At 37.9% G+C, this 26,837-nt stretch overlaps 1 protein-coding gene across 1 annotated transcript; it reads right to left on the reverse strand.

Annotated features, from left to right (window-relative positions):
- Positions 1–1,144: 1,144 nt before the first annotated feature.
- FAM150A (family with sequence similarity 150, member A) lies at positions 1,145–24,349 on the reverse strand. The gene is made up of 5 exons (XM_009699458.1): positions 24,286–24,349; positions 10,932–10,985; positions 7,034–7,114; positions 4,634–4,710; positions 1,145–1,792 (listed from the first exon to the last, which is right to left on the reverse strand). Exons 1-4 carry the CDS (start codon positions 24,347–24,349, stop codon positions 4,646–4,648), a joined length of 264 nt encoding a protein of 87 aa, XP_009697760.1. The 3' UTR covers positions 1,145–1,792; positions 4,634–4,645.
- Between the last annotated feature and the right edge of the window lie 2,488 nt (positions 24,350–26,837).

Here is a 26,837-nt window from a genome sequence, read left to right on the forward strand (position 1 = left end):
CATCCATCTCATCATTCAGCCACCAGGATTTCCCATATGCTACTGTATCTTCAGTATGAACACTGCCTCCAAGATGGATTAGAATAAGGCTTGAAAACTTTGCTCTTACCAAAAGAACATGATAGCAAAAAAGTCTGAAAAACAATGGTGTTAAGCAGAAATAGAAATGGCACAGGACAACCTGCTAGCCAGGATGAGAGAGGGGGTAACGACTTCAACAGCTGTGACTAAGGAGCTGGTTAGAAACACCTGCTGTAATGTGTTGTTGCCCAGACAGAACATGATGGTACCCGCAGAAGTTGTGGGTTGGACTGCCTGGTGCATCAGAGGACACTGCACAGCTCTGGTGCTGAAACACGCTGAACAATGTAGAAAGAAGAACCAAAACCCCTTTGGATAATAAGGCAGCTGATTGCTATTTGCCAAGGAATCCCAGGGCAGAGCTTCCCTGCTACTCTGTAGAGGGACAAGTGCTGGCCATAGAAGTTAAGGGGCTCATAAAGTTCACACTGAGGGAAAGGATAGAGACATCATCTAATCTGAGAGGATTGGTTTGAATGGTCAGTTAATCACATTAATTGTGATCTGGGCACAGTAATCAACATGTGTTGTCAATTACTCTGGGCCTGACCAGAAAAACCTGACTTCATATCGGGTTCTTTGCAAAGCAATCATGTAACTTTGCAATAAAAGAGCTGAGAGAAAGGGGTAGCAAATGTTATCATCACAATTTCATTTTAAATAAGAAAGATGCAGCAATTGTGCTTTGCATTCTTCCCAAATAGTTAAGCTTCATGTGTCCCCAGCCAAATTCATTCATTGTACGCCTTGGTATATGGTACGATACTTTAAACTATTCTCTCTTCTACCGGGCTATTTTATTACCCTCTCTTCATCCCCACAGGTGGTTTCTGTTGTTCACAGTAGGTGCATGATGCATTTGTGTTTGCACCTCATTCAGCTGAAGAATAAATATCTGAATAAAATTTACCACTTCAAAGTGAAAGGCTGTAAAAAAACTAAACCCACAAGTTTGAAGTTCTCAGTGGAAAATTATTTCAAGTTCACCAGATAAATTAGATATTAAATAAGTAACCTCTTAATAAATTTAAATAACCTCTCCTGGAAAATAGTTTATTTTTATGTTCTTTATTCCATCAAAACTGCATTGCAGTTTTCCAGTCTTTATATTTACATTATTTGCAACTCTTTCCATAAGTGCCAGTACAAATGTAACTGATGAAAATCCAGAATAGTCATACAAATGTTCCTGAAAGCAAGGTGCATTTCTGAGCAATTTTTTTCTGATGCGCAATAATATATATGTATATATTAACAAAGCTTCATAATATAAAATATCTTCCATGGCAAGTAAAACTTCCCCACTTACAGCTTATTCAGATTTCAGTTACACAGACTTCTGCATTTCAAGTTAGTGCAAATAATGAAAGTAAGAGCCTGAGCAGAATGATGTAAATACAATGGAACAAGAGAAACAGCAAAATTTTACCAACTCCCTGCATACGGTTATAACATTTAATCAGTATATCATTAGTATTCTTTATATACAATGTATTTAAATAATTGGCTTGTCTGAACTATAGGCAACAAATTTACAAATTAAAATAAAATAATGTTTCACACAAATATGGAATGTCCGACAAACATATGAAAATAAAAAGTATCTAGTAACAAAACGTTGTAAATCAAAAAGGTAAAAGATGTCTTCTCCGTCTTGGAAGATTTCAAGGCACTTTCTTGGCAAATCAGAATTCTCTCCTTAGTACAAAGTCTGCAAGAGAAAAGGACATGCCGTTTTATAGTTTCAAAACACCGCTCAGTGTAATTCTGTTTATAAATCACAGTTTCCTGCGTATTGCATAAATCTTAAGATTAACTCCAGAATGCCAGCGGGTCTTGCCCTCCCGTGAACACTAATGAGTTTTGCCGTGGCAGATCCTCAGCACTGATGGGAAGAGGTTTAACACACAGCCATCCGTGCTGCCGCATCTCCCGAGGAAGTTTCCCACGCACACCATCGTGTGCATTGCTACATTCTGGCTTTCATCAAATGCTTTACTTCCATTTGCAAGGATCTGAATTAGGAGGAAAGAAAAACAACCTAAAAACCCAAACCCCAACCGAAGGGTCTAAAGGCCGTGGGGGCGAGGAGCTGCCGGGGACCTGGAGCCCAGCCCCCCCGCGCCCCTCTCCAGGGTCCTGAAACCGCCCGCCCCGCTCCCCTCCGCAGCTCCCCTGGGAGGACTTGGCTTTTCCCAGGCAAAACTTCCTTTCTACCGGGAAAAGACCACGTCTCCTCTTTGTACTCCCGGCCCTTACAGGCAAGGGAGGAAAATGTTCACATAATAGCACTGCAGATCTTTTTTGATGAGGAAAATGCTGCCTATTTTAGTATGTGAAGGAGAAATGCCTAAAAATAGTTGTCAGTCCTTCACGTGGGAGAGCCTCCTTCTTCAAGGCAACGGAGAATCTCCAGGACTCTCAGATGCTAAAGTAAAGGCAAATTCCCTTACAGTAAACACGAACTATGACCCTGTCTTCTGTAAGCTAGTGTGAGGGTGGTGAGGGAAACAGATCCCCCATGCTGAAAGCCACAGTGGAACCAATCACAAAATCATGCTAGAAATGCAGCGTTACTGAGAGATGAACATAGATAACTCTTGTGCTTCCCTGCTTATTTGGAGGGAAGAGAGAGTGACTCCTGCCACCTTTCATCCTTCTCAGGAAAATGTTTCCATTTCAGGAAGATATTGGAGATGAGTAAACATGAAGACCTGAGCCTGTCTTATCTCTAGTGGAAACTAGCCACTCTTAACTAACTGATGGAGGAACAGGGTGAGGGAGCATGGAGGTGGCTGGGAAACACTCAGATCATAGCTCTACTTTTTCCTATAAAGTTTTCTCTATTTCTGACAAAGTAGAGAGAAAGTCAGCCTAGATACGACTTGAAGTGAACACAACGCACACGAGCTGCTAACACTGCTAACCATTTAAACCCTCCCTTCCCTACATGTCATCTCTTTGAGTGTATTTTTGGCAGGCAAATTAGAACACCTGGATTTGCAAATCATAGCAACTTTTGATCCTTTTGTATTTTAAAGATGGAAATAGGATGGAGATAGATGCTTCTGTACTGTGGATATGGAGGCAGATCTTTGACTCACCCTCTTTAAAAAGGAAAAAAAAATATTGAAGACCCAGAAATTTTTCTGAAAGCCCTGAGCCATGAACCCAGAGGTGTAAAGGGATATAGATGAGGTAAAAACATAGACTAAATACGTGAAAGTGCATAAAATGAGTGAGTGTTGAGACGTTTTAGAAAGCTAAGATTTGAAAATGAACACTAATAAGCAAACAGGAATTTAGGCATCTCAAAAAAAATTTTTTATTAAAAAAAAAGGGCATTCAGAAAAGGATTCCTGCCCTTAATCATAAAAAGGAGATCCTGGCAAAGTAATGAGTTCCCTAGTCAGTCTCTGGTTCAGTGTCCCTGATATATTCAAAACCATCTGCAAGACCTGGAAGGCAAGAGGCCAAACAGATTGAAAATAGTTAAGAAAATAAAAGAAGAGGAGAAAGAAATGATGTCATTTCTTCTCAGCATTGAAATATTGCCATATTCTTCAAAGCATTTTCTCACAGCCACCAAAATGAATCCCACCTCCACTTGGAAATCAAATCAGCTAACACTGACTCATATCCTACTCTTCCTTTCTTATTCTTGATTAGTATGAATTGAAGTCTTGATGCAGGAAGAAGTGACATACACAACTCCCTCAAACTCCAAGCTTGCAGTATTTGTCAGGAGGGGGTGGTGAAAGGAAACCATCTTTGAAGAAATTTAAATAAATTAAAGTCACTGATTTTATATATTTTATTGGTCGATAATAACCACTGCAGTTTTTCAAATTACTGTTGGAAGTGTAACCATCTTATTGATATTCAAACAACTGGAGAAAACAGCTCACTTGAAGATGTTCCTTTTATCAGTGACAATGCTCTTTAATTAGCACATTTAACATGCTATTCATAAACAAGAATGGACTGGCTCCTTCCACACACTGTTACTTGAAGCCTTTAGCTTTGTCACATCTTTATATTCAGTTTCCTTCCATCACCATTAAATGGTATTAACTCTACAGAAATTCTCAGGAGACAATCTGGGAATGAAAAGTGGTCCCAAAGACAAATAAAGTGGTAGGGTATCTATGAAGATTGCATTGGCAGACCTGAGATCAAGACATTTTGTTTCTTCCACGGATGAACAACAAAGCCCTCTTCCGAAAGGCCTGAAATAAATGTGTTGATGAAGTCCTCATGTATTTTTCTTTCACCAACCAGACTCATACTTGAAATTTCGAACAGTAAGAGGTCACTCAGTGCATAATTATGGACTATGGTGCCACAGGCAACTTGTAGGAAATTACAGTGGGGCCCATCAGAGGTGTCTGTGCTTCTGTGTATTTCCATGAGGAACCAGTCAGTTCAGGCATTGGTAGAGCTGAGTGTTATCACTCTCTTAATACCACATTTCTGTATGCACACCTGATAACAAGGTATAAGTGTGAAGTAAATTACTGGACCATTCAACAAATAAGAAAAAGATACTTACATAGCAAACATCCTAGGACTGTGTACACAACGGGCTCATTGCTAATCTTGTTAGCAACCTTGCACACCTTTTGTAATCTATAAAACAAAATTACACACAGTAATAATGAATCTCAGTTGCCAGATACCCTCAAAAAAAACTACATAAAATTAAATGCAGAATTTGTACTAGAATTTCAGACACTTTACACAGTAAAACCATTCTCTGACGGAAATTCATTAAATTATGTGTGTAAGATGCAAAATTAGATTGTACCTTATCCTAGACAGAGCTCTAGAGGAAATGTGAGTGATGACAGCAATTAATTTTCTATCAGGTAGTTTCCTCATAAGATGTAGAAGACTGAGTTGAACTCCCAACTTTACTTGAAGGAATTCAACTCATTGAGAGGCTATTCTAACCAGCAGACTATAAGGTAGTTTGAGGTCAGGCTCTTTCAAACTCTTTATTGTTCCACTTAGTATTAACATTGATGGAAATCCGTATTTTCCATGTCTAAGTACATCTCCTAATCATCAGACTAGAGATACTACTGTCCCACTTGTTATCTCCCTCTCTGGTGTCCTTGCTTCAAATGCCTGCTTCGTTCAAGTGGCCCTTGAGCCACTGTCGTCCTTTCTGATGGAAAGATCTAACTATTTGGTAACAAGAAATACTTAGGTGCAATTTTCATCTCTTGCTTGATAAGTATTTTAATAAAACTTAATAGAAATTGTGCCAAACAGTAAGAGACTGAATGCTAACCTAGGTTCAGTTCTTCAGGGAATGTTTGTACAGAATATAACCATGTCAGCAGGAGAGGAAGCAACTCATCCTCGGACATCTTATGGTCACTACGCTGTCCCTGAAAGGAAATATCAAACCCCTCTAAAGAGACAGGAAAAGATCCTGGCTATGATCAGCCTTGATAGCTATTATAAAGTCTGAGTGCTGGGTAAGGTGGAGATAGTTCTGAGGATTTAGCTCTCTTTTTTAAATCAACTGAACATTTCAGGTTGAATGAAACTCATTGTCTGCTTTTGGTTTGGTTGACATAAAGGAGAAAAAAAAAAAACTGCTTCAGTTTTAATTATGTTTTTTATTTTACATTTTGTTTTGATAGTTGAACTTAAAAATCGGTCCTTCATACAGTCCTAACCACAATCTTGTTTTTAAATTTAGAGAAAAGCTAATTAATCAGAAGAGAAATATTATGACTGTGTTTCTTCAAAAATAAAGTGAAGCAATCAGGCAATACACTGATCCAAACACTATTCATATACTCTGGATCCATGTATCAAGGTATGAAACATGCATGGTATTTTTGTTATGCAGCATGTAATAGATATATGTCCAGCCTACTCATATGTCTGTCTACAAAGCTGTATGTATCTCTTTGGAGGATCAGCCATGGATTTCTACATTCCAACTTGTGATCAGTGTAAGGGCGGATGGAGATGATGGCTGCTCCAGCCCCTTTCAAAAGCCAGATCCTCCAAGATGCTGAGCTTTGGTGAGAGCGCGTCTCAGCTGCTCACAAAAATGCTTACCATCTTTCTAAGTGATGCACTCAAGAAGTGTTATTATTTTTTCATGTTAAACCCTGAAAAATTTCCAAAGCACCCTGGTCCATAATTTGTCTTTACACATTACAGATGAGATCCACTTTTTCTAATTCAATGGTATCGCTTATTTTCCACTCACTTTATGTGAATTGTCCATTGCACTAGAAAATGCTGAAGTAACTTCTTTTTGAGGGATTTCCATTTTGTTCGGGTATTTTTGTTTTCTTTGATTGTTTTATCCATTTAATAACATCTTATGACAGTTTTCTTTTTCAATCTCTGACAAAATTACATTCCGGCTATGTTAAAGCAAAACTTCTGTGGATCTTATGTTGGAATATTGTTTGATAAGAAGTGCATGTATCAATCACAGAAATGACAACTGAATTGATTTTATGTTCTTTAACACTGGGCATATAATAGAAAATTATCATCACAAACTGAAATACACTAAAAACCACGACATAATCATACTACTGAGTGTTAAGAGAAGGTAGAGAATGGTTCAGATTTTGTCTTATTGCACAAGTTAATAAGTAGAGGTAAAGAGAGCAGGAAGGAGAATATGGCTTCATGTCTGCCCTCTGCATAGGCACGCCTGACTGTTTTTTCAGAGTGTAGTTTTCATTTCATTTACGTTAGCCTCACTTTGAAGGAACTCCACTATACACAGCTGACTGCAAGTGCATTAATAGAAAATCTTTGTGTATTAGAAGATCTTGGCTACATTTTGTTGTACAGTGCTGAAGTAAAGAGCAACAGTTACAGAAGGACCAGCACATCAAAGTAGGAAAAGTAGGTTGCTTTTAAACCAGTATCACAGTTAGCATTGTAAGGTACTTTAATTACTACTTACAGGCTGGTGTTGAGCAGTCCCTTGTGTTGTGATACAGTCGATGAAAGTGCTTGCTACACTCTGACGAAAATGTGACTGGCCCTGTTTGAAAGTAAGCAGGAGTTAACCACAAGCTTTCAGTGTCACTGCTTTGCAGCTTCAGTGAATGACTTCAACACCTAGAATTAATCTCCATGTGTTCTGACAAATTTACATTTAATTTTTTACTACACTTTAAATAATTATGATGCAGCACAAGTATAACAATGCTACTGAAATAACAGAAAGAAATAATACTGCTATGCTATTATGTTCATGATCTGAATAACAGAAAAATGGCCCTTGGAAACGACGGACTGGCTTAGCGTCGAAACTCCAGTAATTCAAAATTAACATTAAAATTTCTTATATAGTGAAAAATAGAATGGTGCAACTACAACATTCATTTGCTTAGTAGTCAGTATTCTAATGTAGAAGGAATAATGTAGATGGAATGCAGATATTTCTAAAGATAAATAAAACAACATTTTAAGCAAGTATTAGTTTCTAAGCCCTGGAAAGATGTAGTTTCATGTACTGATGCTTCTAATTTGCACATAGATGGTTTATGAAGTTCTTAATATACAATGTGGGTGTTGAGGAAAAAAAAATGACAACGTCTAGGACCCCAATCTGCCGTTAAAGTAGTGGTAGCAAGAAAGGCTGCAGATGTGCCGAGGGCAGCACATGTTTCAACATTAAGGTGAGGCAAACCCCTGTGTGCCCAGGGTGTAGCATGCTGCGTCTCCGTTCTTCCAGCCTGTCCTCCCTTCTCTGGATATCAGTGTCATCTGCCAGCATTAATATTTCATAGGAATATATAGCTACTCATCTCCAAAACATCGCTCAAAGGTAACAAGTTGCCAAAGAGCCCTTCCATACTTGCTGATGTAGTATTGCAAATGTAGTATTTGCATCATGTAACCTGCTTAGCAATATTACCTCTGACAGCTGGGGATGAGTTTAGTGTGATTTGGGCAGAAAACACTGACATAAACTGACACTAACTGAACAAGACTGAATTTAACTTGCGTCCTCTAAATTCAGCACAAATAGGAACCCTGAACAAGAACAGCTTGTTTCAAGCAGTGCTACCAAAGGATCCACACGAAGCACGTTGCTTTGACTAACTTTCCTGTCAGAGGAAGACAGTAAGCATTTCTGGGCAAAAATTATTGATTTCACAACTTGAAAGGCGGTTTATCAGCCTGGTAAAATATACTAAGCCAATTCTGTCTGGATAGTGCAGTCAAATTACCACAAGCTTGAGAGAAGATTCCTCTCTGTGACAGTGAACACACATGAACACTAGATATATTTTACAGTAATATGTAGATTTCATGGGACTTTTTTAGCCACAAATAAGCTTCTCAATAAACTGACAAAGCAGCCTTTGCAACTTTGAACTGGAAGATTGTTGCCATTTTTTATCTGAATGAGTAACTAGGCTCAAGAGAAAGTGTGTAATTTGCAATTATCCAAGATATATGGAGGTAACATCAGCTTTTGTCACTAAATAAATTCCATGTCCCTTCAGATAATACATAGTTTTCCATCTCTCTTCCTTGCCATCAAAAATAGGCTGTTAATTTTATTTGTGCCTTACAGAGCACTCTGTGTCAGCTGGCTTTTCAAGCTGAATTGATAGATAGCTTTATGACTCACAAGATTATTTATGATTTTTCCTATAGTCAAGGACTGTTACATATGGTTCTTATTTGGCTTTAAAATGTGTCTAGTATTCTTGGCATACTAGAAGTGTACAATAATTTTCTTAACCCTGAAACTGTAAAGGTAATGGACTGTAAAGATAATGTTGATTTCCCCTTCTCTCCTCTTTTTCACAACTTCATTAGTTTAGGATGTTCTAACTCTTGAACTACTAAGCCTGAACAGTTTACTTAACTAAGTTTGATAGAAAAAGGATTATGATTTGAACAGAATCAAGAAAAACAAAGTTAGGCTGTATTTTAAGAAAACACCTGTGGGTTACAGGACCTAATAAAGCTGTGGAAAAGGAAAAAAACAGGTGGAAAAAACCATCACTGAAGATCTTAAGAGCATAATTAAAAAAAAGAAAAAAGACGTCGGCAGACATTCTGAACCAACAAAGAAATAAACTTCAAGAATTTTGGAATGAACTTGCTTTCCTTATTCATTCCAGCTAATGTTCTTCAAATAATTTCAGCAATTTTGATGGCAACTACTCATACAGAAAAGGACTGTTAATTTAAGGAATGGTTCCAAAATAGGCCTTCAAGTATTTTTTTCTCTTTTTCTTTTCTATGATTTAGTATTCTCAAAATACCTTCTGTAAAACTTATGGTTGTTTTTCACTGTTGTTTCTGAGTAATGAAACTAATTAATTCATTATTTAGTTTCCTCACATTCTTGTGTTGAGCTTTTAATGGTAGCTCAGCAGTTTCCAAAGTTAAAAATGAAAAGGAAATGGATTATTAATATAAGCAAATCTTTCTTGTCTGTCCTCCACAGGAGAGGAATTGTCAGTATTCCCGTGCGACATAGGATAGCACAGTCGGAATCTGTATGTTCTTGTCATTTCTTTCTTATATGGATGAAAGCAGTAAGGTTCATGGTTACTCTTGTTTAGTGCAGGAGTGAAGGGCCAGCTGGGTGTGGCACCTTTCCTGGAGATGCTGTTAGGCTGCAATTAGCAGTCGGCAGAAAGATCCTTCAAGTTGAGCTTCTCCTAAAGGTTTGAGGACACCTCCCCCATGCAAAAGAGACAACAAATTCTTTCCTTTCTTGCCAAGGACTGTCTGAAATTTCCAGCAAAGAGGAAATGCATAATTACTTCAAATTCTCTTTTTCATGCTCCAACTGCCAACTATTTCTCTAGTTCTTAGTTTCACTAATCCAAATAATCTTGCAAATTATCAACAGATTTGCACTGTCATGCTCTGAGACCATCACTTTTCTGAATTACAGAACATTTGGAACTGGAGAGTAAAGAATCAGTGCAAGCATCTTGCTGTTGGCAACTCCTTGTGCTTATATTCAGAGGGTACAATATTTTTCCAGTTGTTACAAAAGAGAGTCCCAAAGGTAAGTGCATTATACAACTCCATCTCAGTTTTCGAGTACAAGTACTTGACAATAATTCATAGTAAACTTTCACATCTGAAATAGCAAATTATTTTTCTGATTCATTTACACTGTTTAATCCTTCCTTGTTCTATTTGCTTGCCTTGTTAAAATAAGCATCGACATGTATACATCATGAGACAGAAGACAAAATGTGTCTCCCTGATACAGTGAAAACTTAATGGCCCCATAGGTAGGTCTGTTTCTGAAAGATATACGCAGTCCAATGAGAAGTTTTAAAACTAGTGAACTTGAAAATAAATATGGTAGGACTGACAAAAATTATGGAAAAAATACATGTATTTAAAATTTTAAATGTATCGAGGGCTTTCATTAAAATATTACTTGCCAGAGATAGCAGATAGGTGCTCACACATTATCACATTTTTAACACCATACTGCAAATTGTTTGCATGTAGATATACGATGCAGTATCTGTAGCATACAGACATGTATACATTCAGTATCTACAACTATTAAACCTGTAGTGTAACTGCAATTCAACAAGCAACAGTAGGATGATGAAAATGAAACGATAGGTTTTAAATCATGAAACTTACCATGTTTTGAAAGTTATTTTAGGCTACATTATTCAAAGAGAGATTCAAATCTAAATGTAATTAGAGTTCTGTAAAAACTCTGAGTCCTAAACAATGCAAATTTAACTTTACAAATGTTAAACTTGGTACAGAACCTCAAAATAGCTAATGGTGTGACTCTTGTGGCTACTTAGAATATGCATACATAGGTAAATTAAGAGCAAGCACTGCCTTACCTGTAAAATGTTTTATGAATTTGTCTTTTAGACTGGAATCTCTTGGAAAAATTTCTGATAAAAGAAAAAACAATATATGTCATATAGGAATTACAATAAAAGCTCTGAAAGCATAATATGCCAAGATGTCTGCTGCAAAGAGACCTCATAGCTTCCCAAATTAACTATGAAATTAATTTTCATAGTTGTGTGTGTGCGTGTAAACAACATTGTGAAATATTTCAAGTAATTCACAGATGAATACCAAATAGTCTGCCTACTCTATCAGATTGTCTGACAATCATTTCTACTCATCTTAGGTCTGAGTTGAGCTGTAATTTTATAAATATTTACATAAATAATGTAAGTTATCATGTTATGACAAGTATTTGAGTACCTGAACAAATTATGTAACATTCCTAGATAAATACAAACTAAATACCATATTTTGGGTTTTGAAATAACAGGTACCTGAAAAGAAAAGTCTCCTACAGATCATCTAAGATAGTTATGGGTCATGCACATTTTCATTGCACTATTCGTCAAAAAATAGTACTCCTCTTCTGTGAAAATTGCTGTGGATTTTAAAATATTCCCTTTCCCTATATGGTATTTTTTCCAAAAAGTATAAGAGAAAATACAAGTCTCAGAACAGCCAAAGGAATCAGGCAGTACAGAAATTGGAGCTAACACAAAAATACTACTCACTTCTTTTTTTGCAGTGGGATGCTGCCTCTGGCTTACAGCAGGAACTTCCGATGCAAGTAAATATTCTCGTAACTAGTACATTTCCCCTCAGTTTCATAAATTTTTCACTGAAAAACTGTATTAAAAAACTCCTGGGTAATTGCAGTTATTATTGCAGACAGTGACTGTATATAACAGTTGCATGTTATGTTAAATTCAGAAGAAATGCCTGTCTTAGCACCAATACACAAGGAAGAGGATTAACTCGCAGCATTAGGACCTGAAGCTAAACATATTTATTCACTAAAAATATTTCCTTACCGCTAATGTAATTTTAAATCTTTGTATTCTCCTGCTTTTTTTTTGTCCAAATCCCCATCTGAATGAACAGTTAGCTCAGAAAAGAGCAAGTTTCCTTTCATAATATAGGAAGATGTGGTTATCTGCCAAAATAAATTCTTACCACTGGCTTTAGGCAGTTTCTCAGAGGTCACATGAGTGTATTTTCAGGCTGGGATTTTAAGCTAAAATACCCAAGTCTTACTGCAACTCAGCAAGGTTAGGGGACCTAATTTAATTAAGATTCCTCAAAAATCTCAGTTTTAACTAACTTGTTTCCTTATCACAAATGAAATACCCACCCTTTTCAATTAAACTCAGAATTATACTGACATGAAATGTCAGGTTGTTTAAAATTACACAGAATGAGGCACACAAAAAGCCGAAATAGTGGAGCAATCTGTGTGAGTTTTGAATGAGATGCCTCAGTACTGACAAATAACCAAAGCCTGGTGAAGGCTGGGCTAGGAACAGGCCATTCTTGCTCTGACAAAGAATATTTAGACCCAGGTCCTTTCAAAATCTATAGTATTTGCTATGGGAAGAGTAGCTGCCTTTTGCCCCATAAAATTCTCTAGGAAAAGTCCGTAATACAGTATGCAGCCAAAACCCCACCCCTAAGCGCACAGAAGGTAACACAGGATAACGGATTTGATGTTTGGGCACAGAGCGAGGCATTGCAAGCATAAAATTGCAGCTGCAGCTGTGTCAGTAAGGCTGAGAAGGAACGCCACAGGGTCTGCTTCCCACGAATAACCTACATGGGCCCAAGGTTCACACCAGCACGGCTACGCCTGTCCCAAAAGGGAAAACTAGGTCAGCCGTGTGTTGGAAAGCGGCTGAATGACATTGACTGCATGCCGGCTCCTCCCCGGCTGTGGCTGCCATCCCTCCGGGCAGCGATCAGCTTTTCAACATGTGCCCACGTTTCAGCTTTCTTCAAGTGTTCATTTTCTTAACGCTACAGTGCATTTACTTGGTAAAACACAATCGGTGAGCCCCTAGACCTCCACAAAGACATCCTAAGCTCATTTGTGTAAAAATCACGGGCACCACAGGTTACTGGAACACTTCTGGCTCTAACGGCAGGGGCAAAATAATGAATTGCCCAACGCGAGCACGGCAATTTTTTTCTGTCTTCCCACGGCACAGCCAAGCCCTCCTATCTGTGTGCAACGGTGAGGCTCAGGTCTCAAAGGACTTGGTATTTCAATCAAACTAAAGAGCGTCTTTTTTGAATAGAACGTGTACCACCGACTCCCGACCAGATCACACTGCAGCCAGAAGCAGGATCTCAAGTCCACATAAGATGTTTTGACAACGCAGTGAAAAATCATCACAACAAAACCTCTATACTAGCTTCTCCTGGCTTCTAACAAGCTCTTAGTTACTCCAGTCATATTTCATGTGGTATCTATCACCTATTAAGACAGATAGCTTAATATCCATTCTCACAATGTACACTCACATCCTCACAATGCAAGTTAAATTCCCTTGACGTATTAATTTCACAAAGGAAAAGCAGAAACATGAATATAAGAAGACAGATTGGCAAAGCATTCCTAAAATCAAAACACTTGAAAGTCACACTGGGCAAAAACACAAAACAAATAGGAAAATGAAAGAATAAATTGTTTTAAGTGTGAAACCCACATGAACAGGAAATACTGAGTGGAGAGAGTTTATTCAATCCATTCTTGCCCGAAGACCATGTTTCATAAACTAGTAAAATACAGTCAGTATACAGCCCATGGGATATAATAACTGATTGTTCTTAATCAGCTGGGAGAATATTCAGACTCTGGCATGCTTGTGCCCAGGCTTACAAAATCTGCACTGCTCACCAGAGAGAGCGCATCTGAGTTAAAAGGCACTTGTGCTATCGACCCTGGCTTCGTCCTGGGTATAATCTCAGTTTATACTCATAAATAATCTTAGTGCAAGGATTTCTTTCTTATTTACATTAGGACCTCTATGTGTGTCCTTAGATAGTTACTCATCGGGGCAAAATGCTGCCCATCCTACATCCCTTCCACAGACAGCAATGGCCATGGACAACCATTAAATGGTGCTAGGACAGATTTGCTACTGGATCTTCTGTCTAAAATATTAAGAATATTTATGGTAAAATCTATGGACAAGACAAATTTAGAGGGTTTTCCAGCTCTGTTTCACAGATAGAATGGTTAAGTTTATACTGCAAATTTGGTTCTAAACCATTCATACTGTTAATTTTATCAAGTTGTGGCACTTCACAGAAGGTCTCATGGCTTCAGGTAAAAGGTGACTGGATCTGCCTGAGTTTTATCCCATGCTGGGATAAATGAGATGATGGGGAGAGCTAGCAAGGTCTGAGCTAAGAAGCAGTGAGCAACAGCTGCTCTGGCTCCCCACCCTTACATTTTGTTGTAAACTTTCCAAAGTTGATTTGAATCACTGTTATCAAGCTAATTCCCTAGGAAATTATTCTGCACCCTTTTCAGCTGATACACAGCAACTAGTAGCTGACATGAATGTTTAACTTTTCACTAATTTGGACACAATTACAGAGATGTAGAAGACTAAATAAGCCACAGCTCCGGGCTCAGGCATGTGCTCACCCTGCAATATAAGACATAGTTGCTTCACCTTGGATGAAGCTTTTCACCTTTCTGTGCCTTCGGTTTCTTTCTGTGCGTTTTATTTGTTCAGGCTGCAAAGTTGTGACAGCAGGTGCTGATTTTTACCCCGTGTTTGCACTGTCTCCAGCACCATGTCACTATAATTGTGCCCGGAAAATTCATGTCCTGCTGAAAAAAAAAAACAAGAGCTGTACTCGTGGCACTGAAATATGCCCAATCCACACAACAATTTATTGGCTTGGGGCATGAAAACTCCACATCCTCAGGTGATACCACTTTGGCAGAAAAAACATCAAGATCTCAATTTGTTTACACTCCCAACAGGCAGCCTTTGCTTATTTTTACCTTATTCAGAGAAGCAGTGTAAATCAGCCAGCAAAAATCACTCCTGCTCTTGGCCTAGTCCAGGTCTACAGCAAGGGGACCTACAACGCCTCGCTAGAGGCTGTACTGTAGGCAAGCGCAGAAAATAGGAAGTAGCAGAGCTCAGGCTCTGCTTTTTGGTCAAGTCCCTTAAACTATGTGAGAAAAAAAAAAAAAAAACCACAAAACTCTCCATCAAGAATCTCTTTTTGGAACAATATTCACATATCTAAGAAAAAAACCAACAAAATCCAAAGCAATTTTTCCTCAATTACTTAAAAAAAAAAAAAAAAGGAAAAATCCCAACTCCCAACTCATAACGCCCTTGTGAAACATTTTTCCATGGCAAACTCATAAAGCACTTGTGGAAAACTTTTCCATGGCAGGTAAATGTTTCAGGAAAAGTGTATCCAACAGGACACAGAAATGACATCAGGTATCACTATACCTTTGTCTGCCACCGAAACGATATTTGCTGGATTTATATGCAGGTGCTAAAGTGCTCTCCACAACATACTTCAACTGCAGTATTTAACGCTTAGCATTTTCAGCCAGGTTTAATAATTATCTGTTTTCCAGAATACCCCTTGTTAATTCAGAATACCCACTGTTATGTTGTATAACATTCCTTGAAATTACATGTCACATGACGGAATAACAGGCGTTTCTTGGTTTTATGTTGTTCTGCACTTCAAGAAGTTACTTAACAGAGTTAGGCAGTTCAAATTATTATAATCTCACAGAAATTTGTTTACAATATAATGCTTAGTCCAAGATATAGTCAATAGCAATGATAATGTATCTTCTTATATCTTACAATGGTTATATGATCTGATTTATTTTTATTCACTCTGATAAAGCCATTTTGAATTAATGTAATTGTCTGTTGTTCAGAAAGAGCAATGCTTTAGAATAATTCTTCTTTCTTTGCTCTTTATTCTTTTTTTCCTAGTCATATTTTCTCTTATTTTATAATCCTTTTCAAGACAAATTAACTTTAATACAAAATTTAATACAAAGCAATACATTTCAGCATTACAAAACTTATAATAAATTTTTCCTAGTCTAAGATAGATTTATCTAAATTTTGCACAACCATTACACATATAATCTTATGAAAATCTTAATTCCCACATATTTTGTTTAAAGTTATAAAATAACTATGGCATTTAGAAAACCAGTGTTTTGTATTTTCTTCTTTCCGTCCATAAAATGGCAGAAGAAAACTGTCAGCAGTAAGATGCAGTAGACTCTTCTTTTATAAACCCAGATGCAGGCTTCTATAATGTTGTTTTGGCATGAAAATAGCATGTGATTTTAAAATATTTTTTAAAAAAGGATCATTTCGTGTTATGCAACTGCTTACAACACTGTATGAGTTAATAAAGCTTTAAATAAAAGCGACGTTTTGAAGGACAAGACTCTCCAAAGCTTCAACAAAGGCTATATTTGTTCATAGTATAGGAATAAATCTTGCAGTGCTTGAAATATCATGCTTCTACAAATATTGGAACACTGTCAGCAAAACTGTCTCGAGTACTTATATAGACAAGTCCGACTTCTTATTTGGATGGAGCTTTTCTTCACTCAAAATTCTCCACAGTGCCTAACGATGGCAACCCTTGTCTACTGGGACAATACTACAAGGTGAAACTCTAGTAGTTGTAGGTTTGCATACATTCCGCAATGTCAAGATGGATTTAGTTTACGCAAAAATAAAATGCACGGTGATAAAAGTAATAGTAAAATCTTTCAAATTTAAATTCATAAAGAAATTGATAAGGTGTCAGGAGAATTTAAGCAACAGAGATGAAACTAGACCGAAACAAGAGAAAAATATCCAAGTTAAGCCAGATACTAGAAAGATGAGTGAATGGAATGACACTGCAATGCCAGGATGAAAGTATTCTCAGCATGATTGTTTTAAAAATACATGGAATCTTTACAAAAGCAGTGCTTAAAAAAAAAACACCACAAAAACCTTAACGACCCAAACCATCCTTCCTCTGTATGAATTAATTTACGTATGTAATAATTCCTACAAATATGAGGAAGAGATGTACTGTCTCGGTTTAAAAAAACCAACCAAACCAGCTTAGCTCAAAATCAACAATTAAAAAGAAACAGTGCAAAGATAAGGCATTGTAGTGGAGAAAAAAAGTTAATGTTCATTTTGATAAGAGTACACTGTGGTGTCGAGTAAAGCACAGGTGCTTGACTACAGCATCATACATGGGAATCACATGGTAAAATATCCTGTGAATAAATGGAGCATGAAGCATGCACCTAGAGATGTGATCCAGGTATTCCTGCTAGAGGTAGACAGAAATATGTGGTCACCACTGTGGGCAGCTGTCACAGAGAGTCAATCCCATTCCCTGGCTAGGGCATTTGCCACAACGTGGCCTCACGGTGCTTGGGAGAAGGGCTTCTAACACAGCCCCCAGCAGCAGGTGACGTTCAGCAGAGTTGAACCAATTAACATATACTTCTTTCTTCGGTACCCTGACCAATTAAAAGGCCTTAATTTTCTACTGTAATTATTATACTTTGACTGTGACCAGATTGCACAAAACTCTTACTTCTGGGCCCATGGCTGGACAAAGTTCTTACCTGCAAAACTGAGGATTTCCAGCAGCTTTGGCTAGGCTGGAAATGCTATTTTTTTAATGCTGCTATTCCATTGTTACCAGAATGGTATTTTTGTTCTGCAAAAAATAGCCATATTAATATAGAATGAAATGTTTCTCTGGATCCTAATATAGCAGAGAAACAGAGTATGCAGTTCTTTGTTGAAAATGCGTGACATTTGTATTCCCTACTCAGGGACCACCTATTGATTCTGGGGTCTGTCCAAGAGTGCTCGAAATCCTTAGGGCAAATTTGTGGTTGTGTTACAACTCAGTTCACAGACGGATATATTTAATGCTTTTTCTATTGCAGTTTCCCATAGGGAGGCAAGAAAAAACATTGCCTCGAGCAACAGAGAGCAACTCTTTCCATCATTAACAATCATAAATCATTAAACATTTTCTATTATTTGTGTTAGAAATAACTGCCATATGAGAAAATATCTACTTAAATGATGTAATTTAATTCTCTTAGCCTCCTCATCTGTGGTTTCTACCACATAAACTGTATTTCTGCTTTTGCTTTGTTCTTTTTCTTCCAGTTTTCCATAATTAAGAGCTTTATAATAATTTCTAATTGTCTTAGTAATTTGTTTGCTTATACACACACACACGTGCACCCCGCCTTCCCCCAACAGATCTGCAACTCATTCCTTTAGACAAGGGAAAATATCTATTTCTGTGCACAGTATTCCGAGACGTCACTGTGCTACTACTCCTATTAAGTAACACACACAGTTCCCGCTTACTGAACAGTTTTATTTTGAGACTTTGATGTGTACATACTAAGTTCCACGGGGCATAGATGGAAAATGAGTCAATGCTCCAGACAGACACATTCCTTTCTGTATGTAATACCGCTGTTTGAAACTCAAAACTTAACCAGACTCTTCCAAGTGCTGTGTAATGAAGACTACAATAAATTAGCAAAATAGTTTGCATTTTCTATCACTATGTACTCTAGCAGGTGAAAAATTATCTAGTATCTTTGAATTTTCTGGGAAAAAAACCAAAACAACAAACTCAAATAGACCCCTAAATCAACACTTATTGGATTCACAGAGGTGAGAACGTCTGCTCAAGAGAAAATCCTGAATTAACCTACAACTGCATACCACTGCCATCTACTGAATGTAGAATATGCTGAATGTACTCACGCATACCCTTCTGCTCCGAGAGCGGAGTTTACTAGGCTTCCCATTTACTCCATCTAACAGGAGCCCTTTCAGTTCTCACACTGCGAAGTGTACTCTAGAGCTTAAGGGTTACAAATAGAGTGCAATTAAGAATTCATAATGAACGACTTGGTCAATTTATCTTCTGCTTCTCAAAGAGCAGACATAAACAGTATTCTAATCTGTTTGGATTTATTTGCGGTCCATAAAATCTTTGTTCAGTATTTCAACTTTATTTATAGAGAATATTTGGAACATACATTGTGATATATGATTGCACCTCATTAGTCAAGTCCTAAAATGCTAGCTCTGCTCCCATGTCAAATAAATGCTTCCATGCTTATTTACTTGTCCAGGTTTGAAATGGTGCTTCTAAGGCTACTTTAACTAGTGATTGAACATTTCTTTTCCCTGGTATTCATTCCAGTAATATTTTTCTGATGTGAATATGGCAAATAATACTCCTTATAAATGCTGAATAATTGATATATCCTCAAATTCTCCCAATTTCAGTTATGAATACAATATCTGGTGTCACATATATAAAATTAAAAGTCTTTATTCTGTAACATTCATCAGGAACTTGAGTAATAAAGTGGGCTGTGACATCAGTCAGTTTAGAAGTACAATGTTATGACCCCAAAGAGAAAGCCTAACAGGGTCTGCTTTCATTATGGTTGATAAAGTTTACTAGGTCAGTCACCACTGGGAAGAGCATTACATTAAAAAAAATCAGTGTAATTCTTAAATGTGCTAAAGATGGGCATAAAAGGAAGCTTCTAAATCTCAGCCTGGCATTTAGTCACAATTTCTATTTTTTTACTCTCTTCCCTCCACCAATTCATCATATGTATTGCCAACCAATTATTCTTATCCCAGAGTCTCTACTCACCTATGTCCTATCTCTCTTACCCTTGTAAGCCTTATCCACAGCACTTGCTCCCTTAAACCCAGGGGGATTAACATTCACAGGGTATTCACAGGACAGTAACTGCAATCAATTTGGTTCTACCAAAATTGCAGTATTGCAAATACTGAACATTTTTAAAAATGCACAAAGTATTGTATGAAGCGATTCCTAAAATTGACAATAAAACCAGATAAGGACATATTCTACAAACTGTAGTAAAGTGAGAAAATGAACACATTAAAAAACATACAAAGAGCAAAGGCATACTGCTTTCCTAATTCAGCGTGCCTTGTTTTTGTCTGTAGAACGATATGTTTATACATGCTCATAACATTTGTTTGATGGACTGACTGTGCACTACAGTTTGGAGTAGATTCGAAGTATTTCAAATCTCTAGTTCTTCACCCTTTGCTTGGAATGGAGTATTAATTTTTTTTTAAGATTTCTAAAAATAGTCTTGAAATAGTTTGAAGTGCTGCCTTTCTATACTGACCAGGGTCAAACTCCACTCTGACTGACAGCAGCATAGTCCCCCTCGCCCATCAACACCCCATTGATGTAATTGCACGGGAATTATGGGAGGGTTTTTCAACTCACATATTTTTCAGCTGTGTTGTTATTACAAAGACCTTCAGGTGCGTACCAAGAAAACAGATGCCTAACTTTAGACACTTGACTTCAGTTGGATGTATAGCCTTTATTTGAGCGATGGGGCAGTAAGCCTTAGCAACGCTCTGTTATAAATAGTATGGAAGATTCTGTACATACTATAACATAATATAAATAGCAAGACAAAAAAGCAAGGCTAATGTGACTAGGACCTTTCTTCAAGAAGAAATGGATATTTATTTTTCTCTGCTAACTGATAAACAGGCAAGACAAGTCTTACATTAGCTAGGTACATTCCAGTTCTCCGAAAAGGTTATGAACAAGATTCTAGGATGTGTTGCCTGAAATAGCAGATGGCTGGATTTAATAAATCCAATAGGTTCCAGCCATATGATTCTAAGTGTGAAATACTAGTTTTAATTCAACAAATAACTATCTCGATTATGTTCTGTGTGCTATTATTCCCATTGGGTCATGGCCTATGAGCACCTAAGAGGGAGGAATTTCTCCTGGAATCCCTACTACTCCTGCCCTCATGGAGTCCTTCTGATTGAATGCTAAGTCTTTAAGACTATGCAAGCTTGTAAACATATGACAATGAGCCATGTGAAACATTCTTTTTTACCCTGAGAAGAAATACATTTGTTTGCTATAGTGTTATATTGTTAACTCCCTCATTCTTTGCTTACTGCAAATCATTAAATGGAGTTATTTTCTGAATTAATTCAATTTATTTATTACTACGTTAACAAAGGACTACATGGGATTCAAAATTAAATGTCTCAAGCTCCTTGCCACATTTCCAGCACAGGGTAAATCCATAAGTAACAGCCTACTGATTCAGCTAGTCTTTATGAAAAGAACGTCCATCACCTAGCTCCTTTTTGGATGTTTCAGATCATAAAACACTGCTGTTTTCATTAAAAGTAATTAAACTTTGGCATACATCATGAGGCAGATAACTTTTAAAAGTCTGCTTTTTTTTCTTTCCAAAACACCAGAACCACAACTGTGATGCTGCCTCAGAAGGCGTTATGTGCTCATTCATATTCCGAATTTGTATTCTAAATTTGTGCTCATTTGTATTCTGAATTTTCTTCACTGCTGCAGTTTTCCCTCCATTCGTTTGTGGTGGAAAGTGAATGAAAGTGAAGTTTGTCCTCTTTTTTTAAGAAAGTGAGCCCTTTAGTCCCATAATCCTTGTACCTCTCTACTGGATCTCATAGGACATAACGAAAATGGAGTGTCCAGGTCAAAACTCCTGTGCCATCAGAGCTAGTATCAGGGCACTCTTGCCAACACCATCTCTCCCAAGCATAGTCTGTGGGAGACCTGTCTTCTTTCATGCAAGTGAAGGGACGTGAAGTGACGCAAAGTCGTCTGAGATCAAACTTTTGTCTCTAAGGTTTTTTTATGCTTTCAAGTGAAATCAGCCCTTCAACAGAAACTTTCACAAAATCAAAACAGTAAGAGCAAATAAAGCAAATACATACTAATTTTACTTGAGTTTGCTCTTTTTCATTTTATTATGTTGCTACTTGGGAAGGATATGGAATTTCTTTCCTTTATAACCCAACTTTCTGACTTGAACTTACAGGACCATCTTTGAGACACCACAACTGCTCATGTTGTCTCAGTTTCCCGCTCCCTGTGATCTCCATTACTGTATCCTACAAAGTGAAAGCACCTGTGACACTACAAGGGAGGAGGCTGGAAAACACATCCAGAAGTAAGAGAACAAAAGCAGGAGAAATAGGCATGGACACATTTGGTGTTCATCTTATATCACTTGGAGCACCTACACAGGATACAAGGCACACGAGAAGGACACCTGCTTATCATTCCTATCTTCATCCATACCTACATCAATTCTTCAGAAGCTATGAAGGAAAACTATTTTTAACTAAGCCCCTCCAGTAGTCTTAGCAGCAGCAAAGGTTGACTTTGCATTCATGGGAAGGTGATAAAGACCTGTCCACAGCCGCTACCCCCACTCTTCCCTGCCCATGCCCCACTCTTGCCCAGCCATTGCACTTTGCCTTCTCCCCTCTCTTGCGCCGCACTTGGCCTCCTCACCTTGGCTGGTCTCTGCTGAGCTGCAAGTGGGAACAGAGAGCGACAGGAATAGTTAGCAGCGATCGTTGCTATGAAGACAACTAATGGCATGAACAGTCATTCCAGGGAGGCCTTCCTCCCTCAGCAGAGCAATGACTATTTACAGCCTGAAAGAGGTTGCCAGCCTCCAGTTCAACACCCTCTTAAGGGCAACAGATTATCCCTAGAGTCGGTTCCTCCAAGCCTGGGCACTGAACTGTGGGAAGGACATAACCTGAGGTTGGAGGGAGCTAACTCACTTGAGCTACAGAAGCAGCATTTAATCACCTCTGAAGTGTCAGGAAAGGCTGACAGGGGATGGGGAGGATAGTTTTGCCTGCTGTGAATTATTTGTGTTTTTCAACACTGGGAATATTATGTTCCTCCTCCCCCCCTCAAACTTTGATTCTTCTTTGCTTAACTCACCATTTGTGAAGAGAAAGTAATTGCTCGCTAAGCACTCAGACACTGTACTTTCTTTTCTCAGAAAAAGAAATCACACCCTGTTGCTGGTTAAAAGACTGCAGTAATGGTATTATCATCATCATGAGCTTGGAGAGGATGAACCCTGGCTGGCCAGGGAACAGAGATGCTTGCCACCCTCTGATACCCTCTGGGGTATGAATGCAGAAGCCAGCACCTAAAAACTGCCCTATCTAAATCAGAATATTTCCCACAGTATCTTCCAAGTATGTCCAGAAATATGATACTAAGTAATTTCTCTATGCTCCCCTCATTTATAATGTCATCAGTTACATGCTGTAGCAACAGTCATTCATCATCCAGACAGAATTTGTAGAAATACATGTCAGTCTGCAAATTGGCTGTAGATCTTTCCGAACATTTTTCTGTCACCTGTCTACCAGTATTTCACCCTGTCAGTAGAACTACGTGAAGGCTCTCAGCCAGGTAACGGAAACATACTTTCAATTGCACATGTGAAGCCTTCTCCCAAAATCTTTCCCTTCTTCCTGAATGTAAGACTGTCAGTCAACTCCAGGTAATTTAATTTTGGTTATAACTAAACAATCCTTTCAAGTTTTCAGCTGCCACTGCCTTTCCTCTGACAGTTTCCTCACTCCTGCAAAACCTTCATGGTTAAACACAGGGGTTTATCATTTAATAAAGAATTTTAAAATGCTAAAGGAAATATGCAATAGTGTAAGGATAAGAAAAAAATATTTCCTTTTATTCATAAAGGTAATAAATATCTCATGTTCATTAAGGAAGAGAAGAATAAACTTTCACTATAAAGTTACAAGGTTTTCAGAACTACAATTTCTCAAGGGGATATTTATAAGCTAATGTCTTTGAGTTGGGGCATAGATCTAATTCTGAGATTGTCAGAGCTGTAATCTGACAGAGACTGCGTTAAAAGGAGGAAAATACATGTACATCTCGATGTATTTCTTTGAAATTGGCTACTGTCAGAAACTAATGTCTGAACCTGGAGTTCCAATTTCCGTGGTTAAGAGTCACAGAAGCCATTGTTTGAATGTCAAATTTTGAAATAAAACCAAACAGCAACTAAGGAAATGCATTCTGTTTAGAGTCTTAGCTTATGTCTACAGTAATAAAACACAAAGCAGTTGCGTACAAGCAGCTCTCTGGATTCCCAACTGCTGCAAGAAATTATCCCAGAAGCCGTCGTACTCTCAGATAACACAGTTTTGAGGGCTGAAAGCCACTGGAAAAAAGAGTATGGCCTGAATCTGTTCTCCTTGATTTCAATAGAAGCAAAACCAGGTCCTCAATCTGTGTGTAATTCACATGATCTACTTAGCTAAACAATTAAGTCACAGCTCTGACATCTGATATTTATTTTAAGTTCTTTGAGCCAGATTCTCTTCTCTGAGCCAACCCTTTTTTCTATTCTGGTGGCACAAAGGCTGTAATGACCGTGGATTTTCCCAGCTGGAGATTCTCCCAGCATGAATAAGTCTTTACCTGTCTGGCAAAACCAGCTTTCATGATACTTCCTCCTCCTTTCCACCCTCTGAACCTTCGCCATCTCCTTATGTGAAAGAGCCTGGCTACAGCCCTCATTGCCATGCTTCAAATATTCTTAGCCTGCATACTTGCCTCTTCAAATTAAAGCTATCCAGTTAATTTTAAATAATCCAGAGGCTGTTGTCACTAAACCGAAAACATAATCTGCTATGATTCTCCTTCTGCAGTATCTCAGAGGACATACAACTGAGGATCTGTCCAAGGCACGTTACCAATGAGACATCTCAAAAGCTCTGAACCCTTAAACCAGAAGTCACTCCTATCTGTACAGGCCATGCTTAAGAACTTAATCATATCGTGATATTATCCTTAAAGAAAAGACCCTCAATTCAAGCAAGTCAACTTTTTAAACCCTGCTCTCCACCTCAAGAGAGCAGAGGCTGTGTTAAGGGGTACCCCGAAGACAGGTTTAACAGAAAAAAAACACACGGTTTGATTAGAGTGTTTGCCAACCATTGCCTGAGCTGGGAACCTTGTGGTTAAAGGCTGCTCCTTTTACATTATATTTTAGGTGATGTACCCAATGAAAAGATCTTTAAATGAGACTAGTTTAATGGAGATGAAAAAATCAGGATGTAGTTTATCACTGCTCTTATTTGAATTTACTTTAGGCAACGTCCCAGCGTGGAACTCATCTGCTAGGAACTGTGAATCCTCAGAGAGGGACTGCCCCGTAAGTGTGCTGTGGGATGCAGTGGTACAACGCTAAGCCACTATGAAGACAGCACCAGTTACTCAAACTTCATCCACCTCTTTGAATATGTTTACGTTGTCAAGGAAGTAATCAAAGATCTGACTCCAGTCTCAAAATGAGATGCACTCACATCCTAATCACTTATGCCTGTGCTTGTGTTTTGCTACCTAAAACCTGGAGCTCTCCAAAGAGAAAGCTCAAGGATATGCTGATAGAGAGTAGGCCCAAGCTCTTAGCCAGCAGCATGCAGTGGCCTGAGTGTCTTGAACAGATATTTCCACATCACAGTGTAGACTCTGCCTTGCAAAGCTGAAGAGGCATTGAGTTCAGAAGCAACTGGAAGCATGAAGCAAGCAGATCCACCAAATAGAAAAAAAGCAGGGGACTAAGTATGGAAAGTATGTCTAGTCTAAGGAGAAACTAAACTTCTACTTGGGCATCCCACTTCTTTCATTGTATCCCCTACACAACAATAGAGTTGTGCCCCACTTCTGGGCAGAATCCTATTCTAAGGTGTGAGATTGAATGAACACTTACAACGTTCACTAAATAGCTACCTACCACGTTTGACTTCCAGACATGCACTGGGATATAATGGCCCTGCAACGTAGGCTCACAGCTTCGCATACCAAGATTTTTGGCCAAGGAAATGAGTCAATGTGGGAGGTAAACAACATCAAAGAGAGTAACACTCAGAATGCAGCAGCCCCTTCTGATTCAATGCTTTCTAATCAGTCACTTTCCAATAATTCGTTAAGACTGGAACAAAGAGGTTGCAACATTGGCTTCTTCTAGGCCTTCAGCTAACCATAATGAAATTGTAACAGGATGTATTTATAAGGTTGAATATCTTGAACTCAGCTATAATGATGTTTATTAGTAATTCTTCAATAGCTGCTCAGAAAGCATATTTGTATTAGTTAATCCTTGCCTGTGGAGACCTTTATATTTGTTTGGCAAAAGAACATTAAGAAGCATTGATTTTTTTTTCTCTCTCTCTCTCTTTAAATCCCTGTTTCCATCAGAAAATGCTGTGGGATCAAGAAATAAGCCAAACATAGTGTATACAATCACTTTTCTGCTATTCCTGTTAGTGATTAATCTAGAAAACAGTTAGAACTGGAATGGATATAGATCTAGATTAACATATTCTGACAAGCTTTACATTTGAAAAAGAAATGTGAAAAAGAATTTAGCAACTATACTTTGCCGTGCGAGCCTCTTGAAGAGCACCACACACATACAGACAAGCACTATGTGCATAATTCAAAAGCACCCTTTTTCTTCTTTTCTCCTGTATCAGAGATGTGAACACAGAAAACACTGAAATACATAACTATTTTGACAAGTAAAAAAAAAAAAAATCTCAAAACAATTACAGACCTGATGTGTGAGTTTATGCAAAAGAGCTTTCTTTTTTTCTAAGAGATTCTCCTAAATAGGTTAGGATAGACCTTGAACAATTCAAATGGGAAAATGTATGGCATTATGAAACCCTCGCTATTTTAAATACTAAGCTGTGAATATGTACTTCATTCCTTCCAAAAGGAAAGACTCATTACAATACTAATTGTTCATTAAACTATAAAAGGATAAGTCACTGAAAATAACGAGACATATAGGTAAGACTAGTCAAACCATTCAAGGCATGAATTTATTGAAGTTATCTTTTCCTATTCATAGGGGTTTTTTTTCTGTAACAGATAACAATTTCCATTCATTCATCCATCAGCTATTTGAAATCTCTAAACTATCAAGGCAGATATTTCAGCTGAATCCAGAGACTCCAAATTAT

The sequence above is a fragment of the Cariama cristata genome, unplaced genomic scaffold (genome assembly GCF_000690535.1).
Source record: "Cariama cristata isolate BGI_N322 unplaced genomic scaffold, ASM69053v1 scaffold3904, whole genome shotgun sequence".
NCBI classification, from domain to species: domain Eukaryota; kingdom Metazoa; phylum Chordata; class Aves; order Cariamiformes; family Cariamidae; genus Cariama; species Cariama cristata.

What these genes read in the sequence shown, in the direction of transcription:
- FAM150A (XM_009699458.1), bottom strand. Translation starts at nt 24,349, where the DNA reads ATGGCGAAGGTTCAGAGGGTGGAAAGGAGGAGGAAGTATCATGAAAGC. An exon ending in AAGCTGGTTTTGCCAGACAG is followed by an intron (nt 10,986 to 24,285) that starts GTAAAGACTTAT and finishes TTCTTTTATCAG; the next exon opens with AAATTTTTCCAAGAGATTCC. An exon ending in ATTCATAAAACATTTTACAG is followed by an intron (nt 7,115 to 10,931) that starts GTAAGGCAGTGC and finishes ACTTTCAAACAG; the next exon opens with GGCCAGTCACATTTTCGTCA.